The sequence below is a fragment of the Hyla sarda genome, chromosome 4 (genome assembly GCF_029499605.1).
Source record: "Hyla sarda isolate aHylSar1 chromosome 4, aHylSar1.hap1, whole genome shotgun sequence".
Taxonomy (NCBI): Eukaryota; Metazoa; Chordata; class Amphibia; order Anura; family Hylidae; genus Hyla; species Hyla sarda.
The window spans coordinates 7040034-7062166 of NC_079192.1; the positions used below are offsets into that span (position 1 = coordinate 7040034).

The 22133-nt window shown below is 41.3% G+C and overlaps 1 protein-coding gene across 1 annotated transcript; it reads left to right on the forward strand.

The window, feature by feature from the left end:
- The first annotated feature begins 1471 nt into the window (after nucleotides 1-1471).
- On the forward strand, nucleotides 1472-3311 carry LOC130366727 (olfactory receptor 11L1-like). The gene has a single exon (XM_056569050.1). It carries the CDS (start codon nucleotides 2073-2075, stop codon nucleotides 3033-3035), a length of 963 nt encoding a protein of 320 aa, XP_056425025.1. The 5' UTR covers nucleotides 1472-2072; the 3' UTR covers nucleotides 3036-3311.
- The last annotated feature ends 18822 nt before the right edge of the window (nucleotides 3312-22133 follow it).

Sequence of the window (22133 nt, forward strand, 5' to 3'; positions counted from 1 at the left end):
ACCTCTTGCTGTGTGTCTCAATCACACTTCACTGTTGGGGGCAATCACAGCTCGGGCTATGTGTTCCTCAGCAGGACCCCTGCCTCTTCCTACAGCCACCTTGCTGTCTTCTAGGGAGAGCCCCAACTATTGTGTCTTCTTTTTAAACACACTTCCCTTTTCTGCTACCTCATTAATTAGGCCACAGGTGGATGTTTCTCCAGGGTGAGCTAGGGAAATACACCCTTCCCTTGCCACAGTGTCACAGGTGGTTGGAATATTTTCACCATAAGGCACAGTGTGCTGACCCCGAGATTCTATGACAGTAATATGGGGTTGCATAATGCATCCCCAGCCTACTATATGTAAGGATTGCTTTGGATAAAGCAAACATTTTCTAAAGTTCTAACTCAACTTGTTCTGGGTTTGGTTTGCTCAACGCTGAATGTGTTCTGGGTTTGGTTTGCTCAACACTGTATAGAAGGGATTAAAAAAACTGAAATTACTTTGGACAACTGTTCTTTTAGTTCTCTTAATCAAAGTTTAACTTTTTCTTGATCTTATATTTATTATTACTGCAATTCTTTGTTTTGGATATTTTTGCAAACAAGGCAGTAATTGTATTGTTATTTTTCTATTTCTCAAATGACTTAAACTAATGGGACTCGTGAGACAGTGGTAAATGATCTCCTAAGAATCGTCCTGTCTGGCATCTTTCCATTATTTAGTATATAAATATCTAGTCCTAATCTCATCTTTCTCTTTATTCCTGTGTCTAATGACAGCACAACACGTCTCTGTGACTCTGCAGAATTTCTTTATGACAAAATTCTTTAAATGAATATCAAGGACAAAGAGATATTTAATGCAAGTTTTATAGGCTTAAACACTATGTAATAATACATTAAGCAGTCTGCAAAAGATTCCTCTCACAATCTTTGGAAAATATACTGTATGTGGATTTCTGGATTTTCTCCTCTCAACTTCTGTGAAGTTTGATGGAGATCATCTCTTCAAAGATGTTTCAAAGATGTTTCATTTGATTCGGATTCTGGCTGGATCACTCAAGGACATTCACAGAGTTTTTCCTAAGCCACTCCTTTAATGTCTTAATTGTGTGCTAAGGTTCATTGTCTTCTTGAAGGTGAACCTTCGTTGTATCTTGAAGGTGAACCTTCAGCCTAGACTGAGGTGCAGAGGACTCTGGTTCAGCTTTTTTAAATCTCTCTGTACTTTGCTCCAAACTGTTCTTTCTTCAATCCTAACAGCGACCCTCTCCCAGCTGCTTTTGCTCTAATATGCATTGTCAGCTTTAAGACCTTAGATAGACAGGGCTGTGTCTTTAAAAATTCTGTCCAATTAGCTGACTTTAGCATAGGTGACCATAATAATGGTGCTGAAACATAAAGAGAAATGGAAGACCCCAAGAAATACATTTCCGGTGTCATAGCAAAGTGACAAATACCTGCAAAGTTTTTTTTTTCCTTTTTAATGAATTTGAAAAAATTTTGTTTTCACATTCTCATTATGGGGTATTGAATGCGGAGTGATTGGAAAAAATAGATTTTAATTTAGTTGTAAAATTACATAGTTATGTGTGAAAAAAGTGAAAGGGTCCAAAATCTTTCTGAAGGCATTGTATACTGTAACATGTGTACATGACAGTACATAACTTCCTGTTAATATAAAATACATAGGTATTTATTATGGCACAGGAGTTTTTTATGGAGGAGCCCTAACAAACTATCTGACTAGAAAGCCTTGGGGGCCTTAATAATTACTGGGGGTCCCAAGTACTATACTAAAGAAGCTCCTTCCATTGTTTACACTGTGATCAATATTTATTACAGTGTTGATGGGGTTCAGTGTTTTTGTAAATTACTGTCACACCATTATGGCTGATCCGGAGCAGTTGCTGAGCCAACACGATCAGCAATGATGTAACTATATGGCAATCTAAGGCAAATACTACCCACTGATGATGTAACTTATGTCGTTTTGCAGTAAGGGGGTTATTAATCCTTTAGCTCTTGTAGATCATTATTTATTTTACTGTTTTTGGTTTATTTCAGCATAACTCCTCTTTATTATATATGCAGAAGGACAACCTGACTGAAGTCCCTGAGTTTTTCCTCTTAGGATTTCAAACAAGCCAAGATGTAAGAATTGTCCTGTTCTTCTTTCTCCTTGTTGTTTACTGTGGGACAATATGTGGGAATTTCCTGATCATCACCCTGGTGTCCACCAGCAAGAACCTCCACACCCCAATGTACTTCTTCATCTCACACCTGTCCATTAGTGACATATTGATAATCACTGATATTGTCCCCAAGATGCTAAAAATCCTATTGAATAATGGGGGGACCATGAGTTTAATTGGTTGTATCACTCAGTTGTATCTGTTATGTGCTTCTGAAGCATCTGAATGTTTTCTCCTGGCTGTGATGTCTTATGACAGATATGTGGCCATCTGTAATCCTCTCCGTTACTCCTCTATCATGACAAGTGGACATTGTATGATATTGTCTATACTATGTTGGCTTCTTGGCTTTTCTATTATTTTGATATACATTATTAAAACAGCAAAACTCAACTTTTGTGGGCCAAATATCATTGACCATTTATTCTGTGATATAATTCCCTTATTAGAAGTTTCCTGTTCTGACACCTTTATTATTCACATGGTGATTTATATTATGGGTATACCAATTGTGATAATCCCAACCACCATCATTATAGTGTCTTATACTTATATTATTTTAGCAATCCTAAGGATCCCATCCAATACTGGTAGACAGAAAGCCTTCTCCACCTGTAGCTCCCACCTCATTGTGGTCTCCATATTCTACTGGACTATGTTCGGTGTTTATGTTGTCCCAACGAAAGGCCGAACACTGACCATGAGTAAAGTTATCTCCCTGCTATATACTGTCTTTACTCCTTTGGTCAACCCCATTATATATAGTCTAAGAAATAAAGACATTAGGAAAGCCGTAGAGAAATGTCAATTATCATTCAGAAGGTCTTCACGTGTGGGAAATGTTGAGCTTTTTTGAAATTGTCCAAAGCAATGATAACATTATGGAAATATATGTGGGAACCAAAATCATTTCATTACTGTCTATAACCAGAATAAGGACACCATGGAATGAATACTGTGTTTAGAAATATGGAGAAAAAAGACTGAAAAAAAAAAACTTTGTTAAGATGTTGAAAGAAATAAAAAGTGACCTTTGTGTTTGTATGGCATTTGTGTGGTATAGTAATTTCCACTGATGTCTGTTTAGTATACACAGTGCACATCTCATTTTTTGTTGTCTTCCTCTATTCTAAAGCTGTGCAATCCTTCTCGTATCAATAAGGTTAAATCACATAGTAATCAGGCTGCATTATTTATGACTGAGATTATGTAAATCTATTGCAAAAAGACAGAATTTGGGGTCTGGCAAGAAATTGGGCCCAAAGTGTCAAAATTTGATGTGGCCACAATTATTTTCCTGCACTGCCTAAAGCCTCTTGGCCATGGCGTTCACCAGAGATTCACAGGTTGTCACTGGAGTCCTCTTCCACTCCTGCAGGAAAACATCACAGAGTTGGTGGAAGTTACAGACCTTGTGCTAACCCCTCCTCCCCTTGATCTTCTATATGAGGATGCCCCACAGATGCTCAATAAGATTTAGGTATTGGGACATACTTGACCAGTCCATTAACTTTACCCTCAGCATCTTTAGCAAGGTAGTGGTCATTTTAGAGATGTGTTTGGGGTTGTTGTCATGCTGGAATGCTGCAATGTGGCCCAGACTCTGAAGGGAGGGGAGATTGGGCCACAATAAACTGAGCACAGCATTAATCTGTGACATGATCTCATGGACTTCATGTCCCTACGTACAGAAGGCTGATCATGCTCAACATATCCCAGCCATCAGGGTTTCATCCCATAACTTCAGCACAAAAGAGTGGGAGAGGGATATAGGGCAAGTAACAGAAAAGGAATGGAGGGGAATCTGGGAAGAGAACACAAATGTTATTAAAAATGGTTCACATAGAGTCACACAATTTTTTTTATAACACATAGTTTATATTATACGCTGAAATTTCTGGGAAAAATAGATAAAAGGAAAAAATATAAATGGCCAAAATGTGAGAATGGGGGAATGGGGTTCTTCCATATGTATTACGAGTGTCCTACGCTTAAAGAACTCTGGATGAAGTCGGTAAGGATGGTAGAACGAAGATTAGAGTTGAAGGAAGGAGATAAATTGATATCTTGGTTACTAGGGGGAGTAAAAACTGAAGGAAGAAAAACGGACAAGATAAAAAGAGGGAAAGTGAAATTTACAACAAGACTATTGGTGGCAAGAAAGTGGATGTCTAAAGAGGCTCCAAATATTGATTAACTTAAAGCTACAGTAAGCAAGATGATACATTTTGAGTTTTGCTGGGCAGCTCAGGCCGGGGGTTTGGTTAAGTTCTACTTAATTTGGGATAGGTGGATTGAAGGCATGACAGAGAGAGAAAGATTGTGTTTGGTGGAGAGTCTCAGATAAAGCGACAAGGTTTGAAGGCTATCTAATAAAGAAGAATATATAGAGGGGGAAAAGGAGAGAGACAAAAATGTTCCACATTTTTTTTGTGCTATTTTTATATAATTTTTTTTTTGCTGTCCTTCTGCCATGGGGTGGGATACGGGTAAGGTGAAGTGGGGGGGGGGGACTATATATAATTTTGTAAGGAGAGGTGCTCTGTCCAACCAAAGCCAGTAACAAATATAAGATGGATGGGTGCTGTGTTTTTTTTTCCTCCTCTCCTCTTTCTCCCTTGTTGGTTTGTTCTGGATTGTTTATTTATTTATTAATGTATTTATTATTTTGTCTCTCCTCCCTCATGCCTCCCTTTTAAAGTTGGAGTGAAAAATGACTGTTTGAGAGTTTTGGTATTTGATCAATTGTAGTTACCCCTTCAAAAGAAAGAAGAAAAAAAAAGAAAGAAAAAAAAGGAAAGAAAAAGGGAAAAGATATCAAAGATCCTCCCCGAAGTTGTTGCTCCTGGGGGATACGTAATAAACGCATCATCAGTGGATCACAAGTAGTCAGGGTGGAGTGAGGCATGAAGACGCAGCACTCCTGGCTGGCAAGGGGAGGAAATTTGTAAATAAAGGAAAAAAGAAAGGAAAAAGAAGAAGAAAGGGAAAGAGGGAAAAAGGGAAAAGGGAAAGAAAAAACAAACAAAAATCTTTTATAATAAGGGGACAGAAGGATGATAGAGATTGTGAGAGTGAGGAAGGAGGAGAGTGGGAGGAAATGAATGATGTAGATGGATTTAGCATGAGAGGTGGATTTGGAGAGGGGGAGGAGCCAAATGTTACTTTCTTATTTGTTTGGTTTTAGCAATAGGAAGGTCTATTAAGGGGAGGAGGAAGAGGAGAGGTAATATTAGATAAGGAAAAAAGAATATCGAGAAGGCGAGGATCTGACAGGGCACTGGAACCGGACGGAAGAAATGTATAGGGGGGGAGGGTAAAAAGGGAAATTTTGTCAAAGTATTGATAATAGACAAAGAAAAATGGAAACATGATTTTAAATGGAATGTAAAACTGTTGTTGAAATAAAGGAAAATAAAGAGTTAAAAAAAAAAAATGGTTTCATCCCATAACAGGTATCTCATACAAATACCTATGAAACTGAGCAAAGCTGTGGTCTGAACTGTATTTTTAGCAATATGTATTAAAAATGCTGGGTTAAATATCACACAAAGTATTTCTACCTGGTTGTAATTGAACAACACAATTTAAAGCGCGTAAATTGAACACACATTAGCCTTCTAAATCACATATTCTGGGTTTAACTCCTTAAGGACCAGGGCTTTTTCCGTTTTTTCATTTTACATTTTTCCTCCTTAACTTTAAAAACCATAACTCCTTAAAATTTTCACCTAAAATTCTATATGATGGGTTATTTTTTGCGCCACCAATTCTACTTTGTAATGACATCAGTCATTTTACCCAAAAATCTATGGCAAAATGTGAAAAAAAAATCATTGTGCGACAAAATTGTAACATTTTGTAACTTTTAGGGGCTTCCGTTTCTACGTAGTACATTTTTCAGTAAAAATGACACCTTATCTTTATTCTCTAGGTCCATACGGTTAAAATGATACCCTACTTGTATAGGTTTGATTTTGTATTACTACTGAAAAAAATCATAGATACATGCAGGAAAACGTATACGTTTAAAATTGTCATTTTCTGAGCACTATAACTTTTTTATTTTATAGGGCTCATTTTTGGTCAGTACCATTTTTGTACTGATCGGACTTTTTGATTGCTTTTTATTCATCTTTTCATGATATAAAAAGTGACCAAAAATACGCTATTTTAGACTTTGGAATTTTTTGGCGCGTACGCCATTGAATGTGCGGTTTAAAAAGCGGTAAATTTTTATAATTCGGACATTTCCGCATGCGGCGATATCACATATGTTTATTTTTATTCACACAGTTTTTTTTTATTCTTGGAAATGCCGGGTGATTCAAACTTTTATTAGGGGAAGGGATCATTGAAAGGGTTAGTGATTTTTTTTACACTTTTCTTATGCCATATTATAGCTCCTATAGGGGGCTATAACATCGCATGTACTGATCTTTAACACTGATTGATGCATCTCCTTAGGAATGCATCAATCAGTGTTTTCGGCGATTGAATGCTCTAGCCTCGATCTCAGGCTTGAATCATTCAATCGGCGATCGGACTTCAGGAAGCAAGGTAAGAGACCTTCCTCCTGAAGTATAGCTGTTCGGGATGCCGCGATTTTACCGCGGCAATCCTGAACAGCTCCTTGAGCTAACCAGCACATTTTACTTTCACTTTTAGCCGCGCGGCTCAGCTTTGAGCGTGCGGCTAAAGGGTTAATAGCGTGCGGCGCCGCAATCGGTGCCGCGCGCTATTAGCGGTGGGTCCCGGCTTCACTATGACGCTGGGCCCGCCGTGATATGATGCGGGGTTACCATATAACCCCGCGTTATATCACGGGAGCGGGACCAAGGGTGTAAGTTTACGCCCTTAGTCCTTAAGGGGTTAATTACACACCAAGTACTTCTACCTGGTTGTAATATAACAACACAATTAAAAGTGTTTACATTGAACACACAATAGCCATCTTAGACACATTTACTTTCTGGGTTATTTCACACCCAAACTACCTGGTTGTAACAATGCAAAAAAAAGTGTTACGATTAAACTTGCATTAGCCACCTTAGGCACATTTTTGTTTGTTTTCTTGCATTATTCACACAAAGTATTTCTACCTGGTTGCTACAAAATAATGCTTTTAAAAGTGTTTAATTTAATTTAATTTAAAACATGCATTAGCCATCTGAAGTGTAATCAATAGGCAGCACATAGATTCACCCATGTTAGGCAGCACATAGTTAGAGCCCTCCTTTAGGCAGCACATAGAGCCCCCCTTTAGGCAGCACATAGATTCCCCCAAATTAGGCAGCACACAGTTAGAGCCTCCCTTTAGACAGCACATAGAGCCCCCTTTAGGCAGCACATATTTAGATCCCCCCTTTAGGCAGCACATAGATTCCCCCATATTAGGCAGCACATAGTTAGAGCCCTCCTTTAGGCAGCACTTGTTTTATTTCACAGCCAAAAAAGGTATTTTTTATTTATTTGAACAACTGTCACACCAAATGTGGTTTGCACTAGTGTGACAATGAGCAAAAAAGGTTGCCAGCGGAGTTCCCCTTTTAAGCAGAGGTCCCCAACCAGAGTGCCTCCAGCAGTTGCAAGACACACGGACTGAACTTATAGCCCTTTTAATACTGTAGTTAGTTGCTTGAAGGAAATTAAGTTTTACACCGGAGTTCCCCTTTTAACCAGCGATTCCTTCCCAACCAGGGTGCCTCCAGCTGTTGCAAGACACAAGGACTGAACTTATAGCCCTTTTAATACTGTAGTTAGTTGCTTGAAGGAACTTAAGTTTTACACTGGAGTACCCGTTTTAACCAGCGGTTCCCTCCCAACCAGGGTGCCTCCAGCTGTTGCAAGACACACGGACTGATATTTGAGCCCTAAAAAGGGCTTTTTTGGGTGCTGTCCTTAAAGCAGATGTTAGACTAGTGCTTTAGGAGTAAAGTGGACCCTGAATACACCACCTAGCAACAACCTAGCTATCGCTTTCCCTATTAGACCAGGAGTAGCTTCTCTGTCCCTCCACTTTCTAAGCCTACAGCATGCCGAATGAGGGTAAAATGGCGTCCGTGCAGGAGGTAGGAGGGACTGGAAGGGAGGGACTGATGCTGATTGGCTGTAATGTGTCTGCTGACTCTGACTCACAGGGTCAAAGTTTACCGCAATGTTAAAGTATAGGGGGCGAATCGAACTTCACATATGTTCGCCCGGCGATGCGAACGCGAACATGCTAAGTTCGCCGGGAACTGTTCGCCGGCGGACAATACGCGACATCTCTAGTAATCACATATTTTTTCTGGGTTTAATTGCACAGACTTTATTCCTACCTGGGTGTAGCATATGCATTGAGAGTGAAAGTTGACTACTAGGTGAGTGAAAAGTCACTCGAAAAAGATAAAATTAACCTTAAAATATTTTACAATAAAAAAATAATCTGTCTGGTGAAGGAACTGTTAGGCAGAGTAGAGGACAGAACACCCCTGCCATGTCCTCTGCCAGTAAAAATGTTGATGGCTGTACCAGCACAAGTACAAGTAGCAGCATCAGCCAGGTGCCTGGTGGTAGTAGCAGCAGCAGAGGTTGTGAGGTTTCATTGTATGGTAAACCTTTAGAAAACTCAAAAACAAGACATATCACAGCACACCCACAACAAGAAAGTAGAACAATAAATAGCTAAGATTGAATGAATGAATGAATGAATAAATAAATATATCAGGTTTCCCCAGTCACAAAAAATGGCACCTTACATATTTCTTAATGTTCAATCACTCAATGTCATACAATGGTTGTATAGATTTCATGCACTCAAATGTCTTTAAAATCTTTTAAACCTCCCATTTCCAGACTCACCTCTTGCCTGACTTCATAAATTACTTCTCTATTGTGCAACATTCAACTGCTGAAAAATGTGTACATTTTTTTTTTCCAGCCCAAAGTCACCTCTTCCCACTTTTAATGAACATATATTTCTCTGATGTGCAGAACTGACATAAACATTTTGAAAAATGTAATTAAAAAATTAAAAAAATTTAATTAAAAAAATGTAATGAAAAAAATGTATACCTGAGTTGTGGCCTTTCTCTTGCAGACATCATTAGCACAGACCCCATGGACTTCTTGGTCACCAGCTCAGACCATAGGCCAGAACTTGCTCCGTTTCAATGGTTGTTCTGTCTTATTCACCCTCCAGTGTAGCAACAGAGAAAGCGTTCACTGTAACAAGCCACAGCATCAACCACAAGATTATTGTTAGCCAGCAACATGAAAAAATGAATGTTTGTTAAAATAGTTTGGGCATGGAGCAGTGAGGAATTAAATTCTCCTGTGCCATATTCCACTATTTAGATAGTACTACCACCATCCCTGCTATATGCCGGCTACTACAACTTCCACCGCTTTGACTGCTGTGAGTTGTCTTAAGAATCAAGCCGCTCATCAGGATCCAATTCTTTGTCTAAAACACATAAACACAGACCACAAAAAATGCTTGTAAAAGTAATGGTAAAGATGTTATCAATTAAATGCCCTACAAAGTCATTGAACTCTAAGCCAGACCATACAATGAAAATATTATCTATATACCTCAAATATAGGTTAGTATTCTGGATGCAGGGGGGATGCATTGCATACACTTTCTTGGCTTCAATTTATGCTGAATACAAAGTAGCAAAAGTTGCGGGAACAGGCATACCCATTGCCATCCCCAATTTCTGTCTGCACCATCTCTGGTTAAATTGAAAGCATTACATTCCAGCACAAAGGTAACTAATTCACACAAGTAATCACTAGTGTGTTCCTGGTGTTTCCCTCAAGTAGAATCTGACTTCACAATGCCTGAACAGTTGCATCCTGGGTCAATATCCTAAGCAGGTCCCTATAGCCTAAAGGTATGAAGGCTCTCCATTGATGAGGGGGTGGGGAATCCAATTAAGGTACTTGGATATTTGTTAAGTAACCAAATCTCTCTAGGCTACCAAAAGTCATCTGGGAGTCGGGTTGGTGGATTTATGTACATTTGGCAACCAGTACCAATAAGGATGCTTAGGGAATTCCCCCAACAGGATTTCACTAAATCAGGCTGTTAAGCAGCCTTACTCCTCCACCTTTCTTAAAAATGGAAAATGGAACAAGCCTTCCCAAAATACCCCTTTAAGTCATCTGCAAGTGGCATGTAAGGCATAGGGGCAACAAAACAGTGTTACCCCCACCCACGCCCATATAGAAATAAATTAACCTTAAATCGCACTAGGGTGTGAGTGTGAAAAAATGGAGGCTCAAATCCATATCCCAGGTCAACCATAAATCATAATGATCACACTTGACAATTCCATAGATTTCTTAATGCTTTTTCTTTAGTAATTAGTTTTTCATATTACAAAAAATAGATCAATAGGTCTCCAGTATGACAGTGAGTAGTTTCTGGACACTTCCAGGTGAAGGTGAAGTGTCTGGCAACTACTCACCTGTCCACCCCTTTGTGAGGGGAAGGAGCGTCAGCAACAGGATGCCCGGGAAAGGGCGAAGAGATCCCGGTTGCTGTGGACTGTCGAGCCTGTCTAGAGAGCATTATGTTCTATTTTGTATTCGTTAATGAATGTAATACTGGAGATCTATTGATCTATTTTTTGTACTATGAAAAGCAAATTAATAAAGAAAAAGCATTAAGAAATCTATGGAATTGTCTAGTATCATTATGATTTATGGTTACCCCCACCCACCCCTTGTCGGGCAGTTTGAGTCATATATTGTTCTTAAGGTGTGGGCCAGAGTGTCCTGAGGTTGGGAAAGTAGGACATGTCCAGTACAGGAGACAACCAGTGACCCAAGCGGACAAATCTCTGTGGATAGGGGATAAGTGTGTTATAAGTTCAGTTTCCCTAGGAAGAAAAAAGGAAAATAAGTTCAGTTTTCTTGAGTACCCCTTTAACTTCTAAACAAAACAAATTTAACACTGACAGAACAGATGCAGGACTCTCTCTGCTGCTTTATTGCAATTATTATCTATGTGGCTTCTTCTATCTGTGTTGGTGACTGCTTAGTGTCCCTCACAGAGATCTTCATATAACACCTGCTATCACCCGTATACTGCTTCCTGATTGACTGGGAGAGTTGCTTGAAAGGCATTATGGGGTTCCCTGACGTCATGTGATCTTTCCATCTTCTCCTTTCTGCCAAATTGAACTTCCCAATGTTTGAGTTCTAGCCAAACTGAAATTTTAGCAAAGTTCTGACCAAACTCAGGTTTTACAGATTTGTTTCGCTCTTCTCTAATCCTGATAAACTATGTATTGCAAAATATTAATGTAAATAAATTTTTCTGGCAGCTTTACGAGCTATCAAAGGTTGCAGGGTCAAAAATCACAGGTTGAACAGAATTCAGGACCCTGGACAAGAGTTTGATGCAGTCAATGGTTAACTTCATTTTAGTTTAAGAATATTAATTATAGGGGTACAATCTTTCGTGGTGGTCTGTGGGTCAGGATCACCTACTATCACCCGGATACCTGCTTCCCCGTCACCCCTTTATATATCTGTCTTCATCTTCTGACCCCTCCACGTCCATCACCTAAAGAGGGCATTCACATTTTTGCTACAGAGCCAAATGGAACCACGTTGTCCTTTATAGTGATGATCCTTCAATTCTCCACCATAACTAGAATCTGAACTGGAGTTGACATAATCACAGGATCTTGCAGTGAATTTTTGGTGTCATTCTCCTGGATTTGTAACTATTACAATCAATTATGCAACTAAATTAAACTGTAAATCATTCAGGCAAGTTTTTTATAATTTTTTAGTCTTTGATAGATCTTTGATCTAGATGTATGTGACCTTTCCACCTGCCTTCAGGCCTCAATCTCTTCTTAATCCAAAACATTCTATATTGTCTTTCTCTACAGTTTATCAAGGATAGGTTTGCTATGGGGCTCCTGCTCCGGACAGTTCATAAAATGTCAGCAGAGAGCACTGTGGTCAGACAGAAAATACATTTTAAAAAAAGAACTTCCTGTGGAGAATACAACAGCTGATTAGTACTGGAAGGATTAAGATTTTTAAATAGAAGTAATTTACAAATCTGTTTAACTTTCTGTTACCAGTTGATTTAACCCCTTAAGGACCAGGCCATTTTACACCTTAAGGACCAGAGCGTTTTTTTGCAAATCTGACCACTGTCACTTTAAACATTAATAACTCTGGAATGCTTTTAGTTATCATTCTGATTCCGAGAGTGTTTTTTCGTGACATATTCTACTTTAACTTAGTGGTAAAATTTTATGGTAACTTGCATCCTTTCTTGGTGGAAAATCCCCAAATTTGATGAAAAAAATAAAAATTTTGCATTTTTCTAACTTTGGAGCTCTCTGCTTGTAAGGAAAATGGATATTCAAAATATATTTTTTGGGGGTTCACATATACAATATGTCTACTTTATGTTTGCATCATAAAATTTATGAGTTTTTACTTTTGGAAGACACCAGAGGGCTTCAAAGTTCAGCAGCAATTTTGAAATTTTTCACAAAATTTTCAAACTCACTATTTTTCAGGGACCAGTTCAGTTTTGAAGTGGATTTGAAGGGTCTTCATACTAGAAATACCCCATAAATGATCCCATTATAAAAACTACACCCCCCCCCAAAGTATTCAAAATGACATTCAGTAAGTGTATTAACCCTTTAGGTGTTTCACAGGAATAGCAGCAAAGTGAAGGAGAAAATTCAAAATCTTCATTTTTTACATTCACATGTTCTTGTAGACCAAATTTTTGAATTTTTGCAAGGGGTAAAAGGGAGAAAATTTTTACTTGCATTTGAAACCCAATTTCTCTCGAGTGAGCACATACCTCATATGTCTATGTTAATTGTTCAGCGGGCGCAGTAGAGGGCTCAGAAGGGAAGGAGCGACAAATGGTTTTTGGGGGGCATGTCACCTTTAGGAAGCCCCTATGGTGCAAGGACAGCAAAAAAAAAACACATGGCATACCATTTTGGAAACTAGACCCCTCAGGGAACGTAACAAGGGGTAAAGTGAACCTTAATACCCCACAGGTGATTCACGACTTTTGCATATGTAAAAAAAAAAAAATATTTTTTACCTAAAATGCTTGGTTTCCCAAAAAATTAACATTTTTAAAAAGAGTAATAGCAGAAAATACCCCCCAAAATTTGAAGCCCAAATTCTCCCGATACAGAAAACACCCCATATGGGGGTGAAAAGTGCTCTGCTGGCGCACTACAGGTCTCAGAAGAGAAGGAGTCACATTTGGCTTTTTGAAAGCAAATTTTGCTCTGGGGGTATGCCGCATTTAGGAAGCCCCTATGGTGCCAGGACAGCAAAAAAAAAAAAAAAACATGGCATACCATTTTGGAAACTAGACCCCTCGGGAACGTAACAAGGGGTAATTTGAACCTTAATACCTTACAGGTGTTTCACGACTTTTGCATATGTAAAAAAATATATATTTTTTTACCTAAAATGCTTGTTTTCCCAAAACTGTTACTTTTTTAAAAAGGGTAATAGCAGAAAATACCCCCCAAAATTTGTAACACAATTTCTCCCGAGTATGGCGATACCCCATATGTGACCCTAAACTGTTGCCTTGAAATACGACAGGGCTGCAAAGTGAGAGCGCCATGCGCATTTGAGGCCTAAATTAGGGACTTGCATAGGGGTGGACATAGGGGTATTCTACGCCAGTGATTCCCAAACAGGGTGCCTCCAGCTGTTGTAAAACTCCCAGCATGCTTGGACAGTCAACGGCTATCTGGCAATACTGGGAGTAGTTGTTTTGAAACAGCTAGAGGCTCTGTTTTGGAAACCGTGGCGTACCAGACGTTTTTCATTTTTATTTGGGAGGGGGGCTGTGTAGGGGTATATGTAGTGTTTTTTACTTTTTATTTTATTTTGTGGTAGTGTAGTGTAGTGTTTTTAGGATACAGTCGCACGGGCAGGGGTTCACAGTAGTTTCTCGCTGGCAGTTTGAGCTGCGGCAGAAAATTTGCCGCAGCTCAAACTTGCAGCCGGATACTTACTGTAATCCTCCGCCCATGTGAGTGTACCCTGTACCTTCACATTGGGGGGGGGGGGGGACATCCAGCTGTTGCAAAACTACAACTCCCAGCATGTACGGTCTATCAAGGCATGCTGGGAGTTGTAGTTTTGCAACCGCTGGAGGCTCGGTTTTGGAAAAAGTGGCGTACCAGACGTTTTTCATTTTTATTGGGGAGGGGGGCTGTGTAGAGGTATGTGTATACGTAGTGTTTTTTACTTTTTATTTTATTTTTTGGTAGTGTAGTGTAGTGTTTTTAGGGTACAGTCACATGGACGGGGGTTCACAGTAGTTTCTCGCTGGCAGTTTGAGCTGCAGCAGAAAATTTGCCGCAGCTCAAACTTGCAGCCGGATTCTTACTGTAATCCTCCGCCCATGTGAGTGTACCCTGTACGTTCACATTGGGGGGGGGGACATCCAGCTGTTGCAAAACTACAACTCCCAGCATGTACGGTCTATCAATGCATGCTGGGAGTTGTAGTTTTGCAACCGCTGGAGGATCGGTTTTGGAAACACAGAGTTTGGTAGCAAACTCAGTGTTTTGCAACCAGTGTGCCTTCAGCTGTTGCAAAAGCTACAACGCCCAGCATGTACGGACAGCGGAAGGGCATGCTGGGTCTTGTAGTTATGCAACAGCTGGAGGCATACTACTTTGGCTGCGGATGCTGGGGATTGTAGTTATGCAACAGCTGGAGACACACAGGTTTGCTACTTAACTCAGTGTGCCTTCAGCTGTTGCAAAACGTAGTGTTTTTTACTTTTTATTTTATTTATTGGTAGTGTAGTGTAGTGTTTTTAGGGTACAGTCACATGGACGGGGGTTCACAGTAGTTTCTCGCTGGCAGTTTGAGCTGCAGCAGAAAATTTGCCGCAGCTCAAACTTGCAGCCGGATTCTTACTGTAATCCTCCGCCCATGTGAGTGTACCCTGTACGTTCACATTGGGGGGGGGGAACATCCAGCTGTTGCAAAACTACAACTCCCAGCATGTACGGTCTATCAATGCATGCTGGGAGTTGTAGTTTTGCAACCGCTGGAGGATCGGTTTTGGAAACACAGAGTTTGGTAGCAAACTCAGTTTTTTGCAACCAGTGTGCCTTCAGCTGTTGCAAAAGCTTCAGCCCAGCATGTACGGACAGCGGAAGGGCATGCTGGGTCTTGTAGTTATGCAACAGCTGGAGGCATACTACTTTGGCTGCGGATGCTGGGGATTGTAGTTATGCAACAGCTGGAGACACACTGGTTTGCTACTTAACGCAGTGTGCCTTCAGCTGTTGCAAAACTACAACTCTCAGCAGTCACCGACAGCCAACGGGCATGCTGGGAGTTGTAGTTATGCAACCACCAGATGCACCACTACAACTTCCAGCATGCACTTTAGCTGATTGTGCAAGCTGGGAGTTGTGGTTATACAACAGCTGAAGGTACACTTTTCCATAGAAAGAATGTGCCTCCAGCTGTTGCAAAACTACAAGTCCCAGCATGCCCTTAAGGGAATGCTGGGAGTTGTGGTGGTCTGCCTCCTGCTGTTGCATAACTACAGCTCCCAGCATGCCCTTTTTGCATGCTGGGAGCTGATGCTAAGCAACAGCAGGAGGCTGTCACTCACCTCCAATGATCCAGCCGCATCAGGTCAGTCCATCGTCGTCGCCGCCGCTGCTCCTGGGGCCCCGATCCCAACAGGGACGCCGGGGATCGGGGTCCCCAGCACCCGGGGTGCACGTCCCGCACCCACTCACGTCCTCCGGAAGAGGGGCGGAGCGGGTTGCGGGAGTGACACCCGCAGCAGGCGCCCTGATTGGTCGGCCGACGAATCAGGGTGATCGTGAGGTGGCACCAGTGCCACCTCACCCCTGCTGGCTCTGGCTGTTCAGAGACGGCCCCGATCAGCCAATGATTCCGGGTCACCGGGTCACTGGAGACCCGATTGACCCGGAATCTGCCGCAGATCGCTGGACTGAATTGTCCAGCGATCTGCGGCCATCGCCGACATGGGGGGTCATAATGACCCCCCTGGGCGATATGCCCCGATGCCTGCTGAATGATTTCAGCAGGCATCGGGCACCAGCTCCGCTCCAGATGGTTGCGGGGGGCTGGTAAAACACATGACGTTCTCATACGTCATGTGTCCTTAAGGACTCGGAAATGGAGACGTATGAGAACGTCATGTGTCCTTAAGGGGTTAAGGAAACATTTTTTCCAGTGGAGTACTCCCTTAAGGATGTAGACCATTTTGGCCTTGAGAACCCAATAATTTAAACTTTTGTTTATTTTCCCCTGGTGTTTTAACCCCTTAAGGACTCATCCCATTTTCACCTTAAGGACTCAAAACAATCTTCACTTTTGCACTTTCATTTTTTTCCTTCTCATCTTCTAAAAATCATAACACGTAAAATGTTGCACCTACAGACCTATATAAGGGCTTGTTTTTTGCGTCTCCAATTGTACTTTGCAATGACATTACTTATTTTGATAACATAATCTGCGGCGAAACAAAAAAAATTAATTGTGGCATGAAATGAAGAAAACAAATGACATTTTGCTACTATATAGGGATCCCGGTTCTACGCAGTCTACTTTTTGGATACATTATCTTTATTCTGTAGGTCCATATGGTCATGGGGATACCCAATTTATGTAGGTTTTATTTATTTTACTACTTTAAAAAAGTTATAACTACATACACCAAAATTAGTATGCTTAAAATTGTCACCTTCTGACCCCTAAAACATTTTTATTTTTACGCACAAGGGGCTATATTAGGGCTTATTTTTTGTGCTGTGGTCTATTCGGTTTTTATCGGTACCATTTTTATTTTGATGGGACTTTTTGATTGCTTTTTATTAATATTTTTATTGTATATGAAGTGACCACAAATTCACAATTTTGGACTGCGGTATTTTTTTTACGTGTACGCCATCGACCGTGCAGTTTAGCTAACCATATATTTTAATAGTTCGGACATTTACGCACACTGTGTTACCACATATGATTATTTTTTTTTTATTACATTATTTTATTAGGGAGGGAGACTTATTCACATTTATTCTCTAATTTTTTTACTTTTTATTTAGCCCCCTTAGGGGGCTATAACATGCAATCTTTTGATTGAATACACTGTTCAATGCCATGCCATAGCATAGCATTGATCAGTTTTATCAGTGCTCTGCTGCGCAGGCATGGAGCAGTAGATCGCCGATCAGATGACGAGGAGGCAGGTGAGGACCCTCCCTTCGTCTAGTAAGATGATTGGGACATCGTGATGCTGTCTAAAGGGTTAATGCCGGGCATCGGCCTGATCGGCGGTGCCCGGCATGAGCTGTGGGTCCTGGCTAGCAACCGGGACCTATGGGTTTAACCCGTTCTCCGCTCATGAGAACGGTTTAATCCCCATTAGTGGGATCAGGGCGTACAGGTAAGCCCTTAAGGACTAGGGAAGGGGGGCAACCCCTTATGCACTGCATCCTTAACTGGTTAAGACAAAATTTTATTATTCATTACATTTTTTTTCATCCACAGACACATCCACAGACATGCTTATTGTGCAACTTATATATTATTAAAAAAATCAGAGTTTTTTTGATAAAATAACTATTTTTAACCCCTTAACAACAATGGACATAAATGTACATCAGTATGAGCAATCAAGTGATTGCAATAAATAGTCCCCTATGGGGATATAAAAAGTGTAAAAAAAAAATTAAAAAAAAAAAGTGAAAAAAAAAGAAAAATCTCATCCCCCAATAAAAATGTAAAACGTCCCTTTTTCCCCATTTCCCCCCTAAAAAGTGTAAAACAAATTTAAACATATCTGGTATCACCGTGTGTGTAATTGTCCGTGTGAGCAACAAAATATAATGTTAATTATCCCGTGTGGTGAAAGGAGTAAGTGTAAAAAGCAAAAAAAAAGGCCAAAATTGCTACTTTTTGATATTCCAAAAACATTAATTAAATTTTATTAAAAGTTTTATATCTGCAAATGGGGTATCAATAAAAAGTAAAAATCATGGGGGGCCTGGCTTGGCCGTGCTTGAAGTTGGCCGCGTAGACTGCCTGCTCCGTAGCAGACCTACAGGATACAGCGTTTCTACCCTGTGAGCGACTGTCTCCAGCAGCCAAAAGGGTTTCGTACCTATTATGAGCGACATGGGCAGGAAACGAAACACCAAGTCGGGTGACTCCACATCTTTAAGACAGTTTTTTGCGAGAGACCCGCTTGGAGCGCGGGGAGCTCAAAATGGCGCGGGCTCCCCTGCAGCTGAAGGATGCGCTCCTGAGGCCCAGAGGTCTCATATCCCACAACCACAGAGGCACGCTGGATCAAACACCTTGAAGGTAGGAGGTGATATCCCTGCCACCCGATCCCCCGGGCACTGTATTTGGCCTCTGCAGTGGGGCTCCCCAGACCCGGTTCTCGGATCCACTACGGCGGGAGGAGAAGAGGGAGATGACACCTTGCCTCTGCCCCAGAACGATACCTCCTCTGATTCGGGTGGTGCCGCTGGCTCCCCTCACCAGGCCACTTCATCCCCCCACATAAGCCCGTTTAAGCAGAAGCCACGCTTGGATACGGCTGCTGTGGGTGACTGGGCGCTTGATGATGACTCTCTACTGCACCCTCTGTCTGGAGATGGGGATTTATTTGCAGCTTATCAGACCTCAGATAAAGCGGTCTCTGAAAATGCACTCAAAGAAAAGCTACTACTTCTCAGGTCCTCTCTCCATAAGGACTTTTCCTCACTATTACACCCAGTGAAATCCTCTGTTAAAGCCCTTGATAGCAGAGTGGCTCACATGGAAGCCAAAATGGCATCCTTCACAACTGCCTATAATGGTCTGGTTGATGCACACAATGCCTTGGGTGATGAGTTGACTGTGATGAAGGGGAAACTTATAGACGCCGAAGACCGTAATAGGCACAATAATATCAAATTTTGAGGCATACCAGAATCCATACCAAATTCTCAACTATCTAAATATGTCATGGAACTTACCGGCTCTATTCTTCCTGACATGGAGAAATATGAATACAGTGTTGACAGAGCCCATAGAGTTGCTAAACCAAAATCACTTCCTGAACAACTTCCTAGAGATGTGTTGGCACGTTTCACATTTTTTAAAACCAAGGACTTGTTGGTACAGTATTCAAGAAAGCAACTTTCTCTTCCTGAACCGTATGATGGTGTACAGATTTTTGTGGATCTTTCGGCTGCTACGTTTCAGGCGAGACACAACCTACATCCTCTGACAGCTGAACGCAGACGCTTTGACATCCCGTACCTTTGGTGATTTCCGACTAAAGTACTGGTCCTGCGACAAAATAAGATGCACACGTTTTCTACAGTTGAAAGTGGACTTGAAGCTTTACATTTGTGGGGTTTTCCAGCTTCGAGATCTCCTGGATCCCGTGACCAATGCTCCTCGGGGGACTCCCCCAGACCGCCTTGATCGACATGCAATGCATGAGAGTTACCGGCTTGCTGAAGATGCATGAGTTCTGTACTCTTCTCTCCACATTCTTTTCGCTCTGTTCCCACATAACCCCCCTACGGTGTCCCTCCTCATCTGACACCTCGCTGTGACGTTATATCCTCTGTTATTCTTATTTTAATTTTTTCTTTCTCCAGATTCATCACTGGTTTTTTGTTCTCCCTGCTCCCTGTTAGAATTTGCATTGCGGTAAGTAGGCTCCTCCCCCTAAACACCCTCTTGTCTCCTTCTAGTTTCTGGTTTCATTCTCTCCTTTCTACATCTCAATATGGGGATTGAAATTATGTTGTTTAATGTCAATGGACTTAATAGTCCTCAGAAGCAGAACTTCCTCTGACGTGAGGTTATGACAAGACAAGTAGATGTAGAATGTGTACAAGAAATGCACTTGTCTTCTAAAAATCCTCCGATCTTGCGCCACAGGAAGTATCCCACTATTATTGCTGATTGCTTTTTCACGCAAAAAACAGGGGTTGCTGATTGCTTTTAGTGACAGGATAGCACTAACAATAACGACACAAATAATTGACCCCCAGAGTAGATACATTATTATAGTTGGTACCATCAACAATGTAGATTACACTATTGTAAACCTCTATGCCCCCAACACTCACCAGGCCCGTTTTTTAAAGAGGGTATTGTGCAAAGTAGATAAAATCCGCAAGGGAAAACTTGTGATCTGTGGTGATTTTAATTCCGTGGTCTCCCCTACCCTTGACCAGTCTTCACAAACTCGGAGACTGTCCTGTTATCTCAGTGAGATCCTCTCCCAAACTGATCTTTTTGATATTTGGAGGTTGCAACATGCCTCTGAGAAGGACTACACCCACTGTTCTGCAAGGTTTCACACCTACTCTAGAATAGATCTTTTTTTAGTTGCCGGACACCTTATAGACAGAGTGCTCAAATTCAGCATAGGCCTCACTACATCAGACGCTTTTTCTGCCCATTCAGACTTTGTCTGGAAAGCAAGCCCTCACCTGATCGCACACACGGATCATTCATCGACCCTAGAGGGTGCGCTGACGGAATATTTCACTCTCAACTCAACTCCTGATGTAAGCAAAATGACGATTTGGATGGCTCACAAGGCGGTAATCCGTGGTTCGTTTATCCAATTTGGAGCCTCTCTGAAAAAATGCAGGACTTTAGCGTATCAAGAGTCTCTCAGTAAAATCTCTGCCTTGGAGGCCATCCAAAGGGAAAACTACTCTGACACTATTGACTCCCAATTACGTACTGAACGAACATGTCTAAGACAACAGCTTCTCTTTGACTATATGAAAACTCTCAAACGATCTAAATTATCTTACTATATACATGACAATAAGGTGTGAAGATTACTGGCTAGAAAGATAAAACCTGCTTTTTTTAAGCAACGTATTCCCATGATCAAACACCCTGTAAGGGACGAACCTCAAAGATCCCCAAGACAGATAGCCAATGCTTTTCGGACCTACTACGAGAAGCTTTATAATTTACTAACAGACCCCAACTGCGTACAACCCACTCATGACAGTATGACTGCCGTTTTGGCAAATTTACACCTGCCTCAGCTCTCCCCCACTGCTCTCGCTGCCTTAAATAACCCCATCACATTACAAGACATCACCGAAGCTGTGAAGTTTCTCCCCTCCGGGAAGTCCCCCAGCCCAGACAGCCGCCCTAACGAATATTATAAAAGATTTGTTACAGTTCCGGCACCTCATTTGTTACCGTTTTTTAATGAGGCAATGCAAATAGGGTCCCTCTCCCCGGACATGTTAGATGCCCTAATTGTCACCATTCCAAAACCAGGCAAATAGACATATCTAACATCTAATTATCGTCCAATATCTTTGCTCAATGGGGAGGCCAAACTATACGCCAAAATTGTGGCTTCTTGACTGAAACCATATTCCCTCATTAGTGGTTCGAGATCAGGTGGGATTTACGACGGGAAGGCAGGCTCCTGACAATACACAATGGATTATATCCATTCTACAGCATTGTGAACTGCTGAAAGTCCCTCCAGTTTTCCTCACATTAGATGCGGAAAACAGAGTGAACTGGCAATACATGTCTCTGATCTTGGATAAGTTTGGCTTCAGAGGTACCTTTTTCACGGCACTCCAGGCTCTGTATTCACACCCTGTGGCTAGTGTATTTTCCAATGGTGCAAGATCAAGCCAGTTCACTCTGTCGAACGGCACACGACAAGGTTGCCCTCTGTCCCCCTTGATATTTCTACTTACTATAGAACCACTGGCCCAAGCTATCAGGCAACAAAACGATATTCGGGATGTCACTATTGGGAAGACGGAGCACAAATTGGCATTATTCGCTGACAATATCATTTTGACATTGACAGATCCCGTACATTCCCTGACCTCCCTATTTCACCTACTAGACTCCTTCAGTGCAATTTCCTATTATAAATTGAACA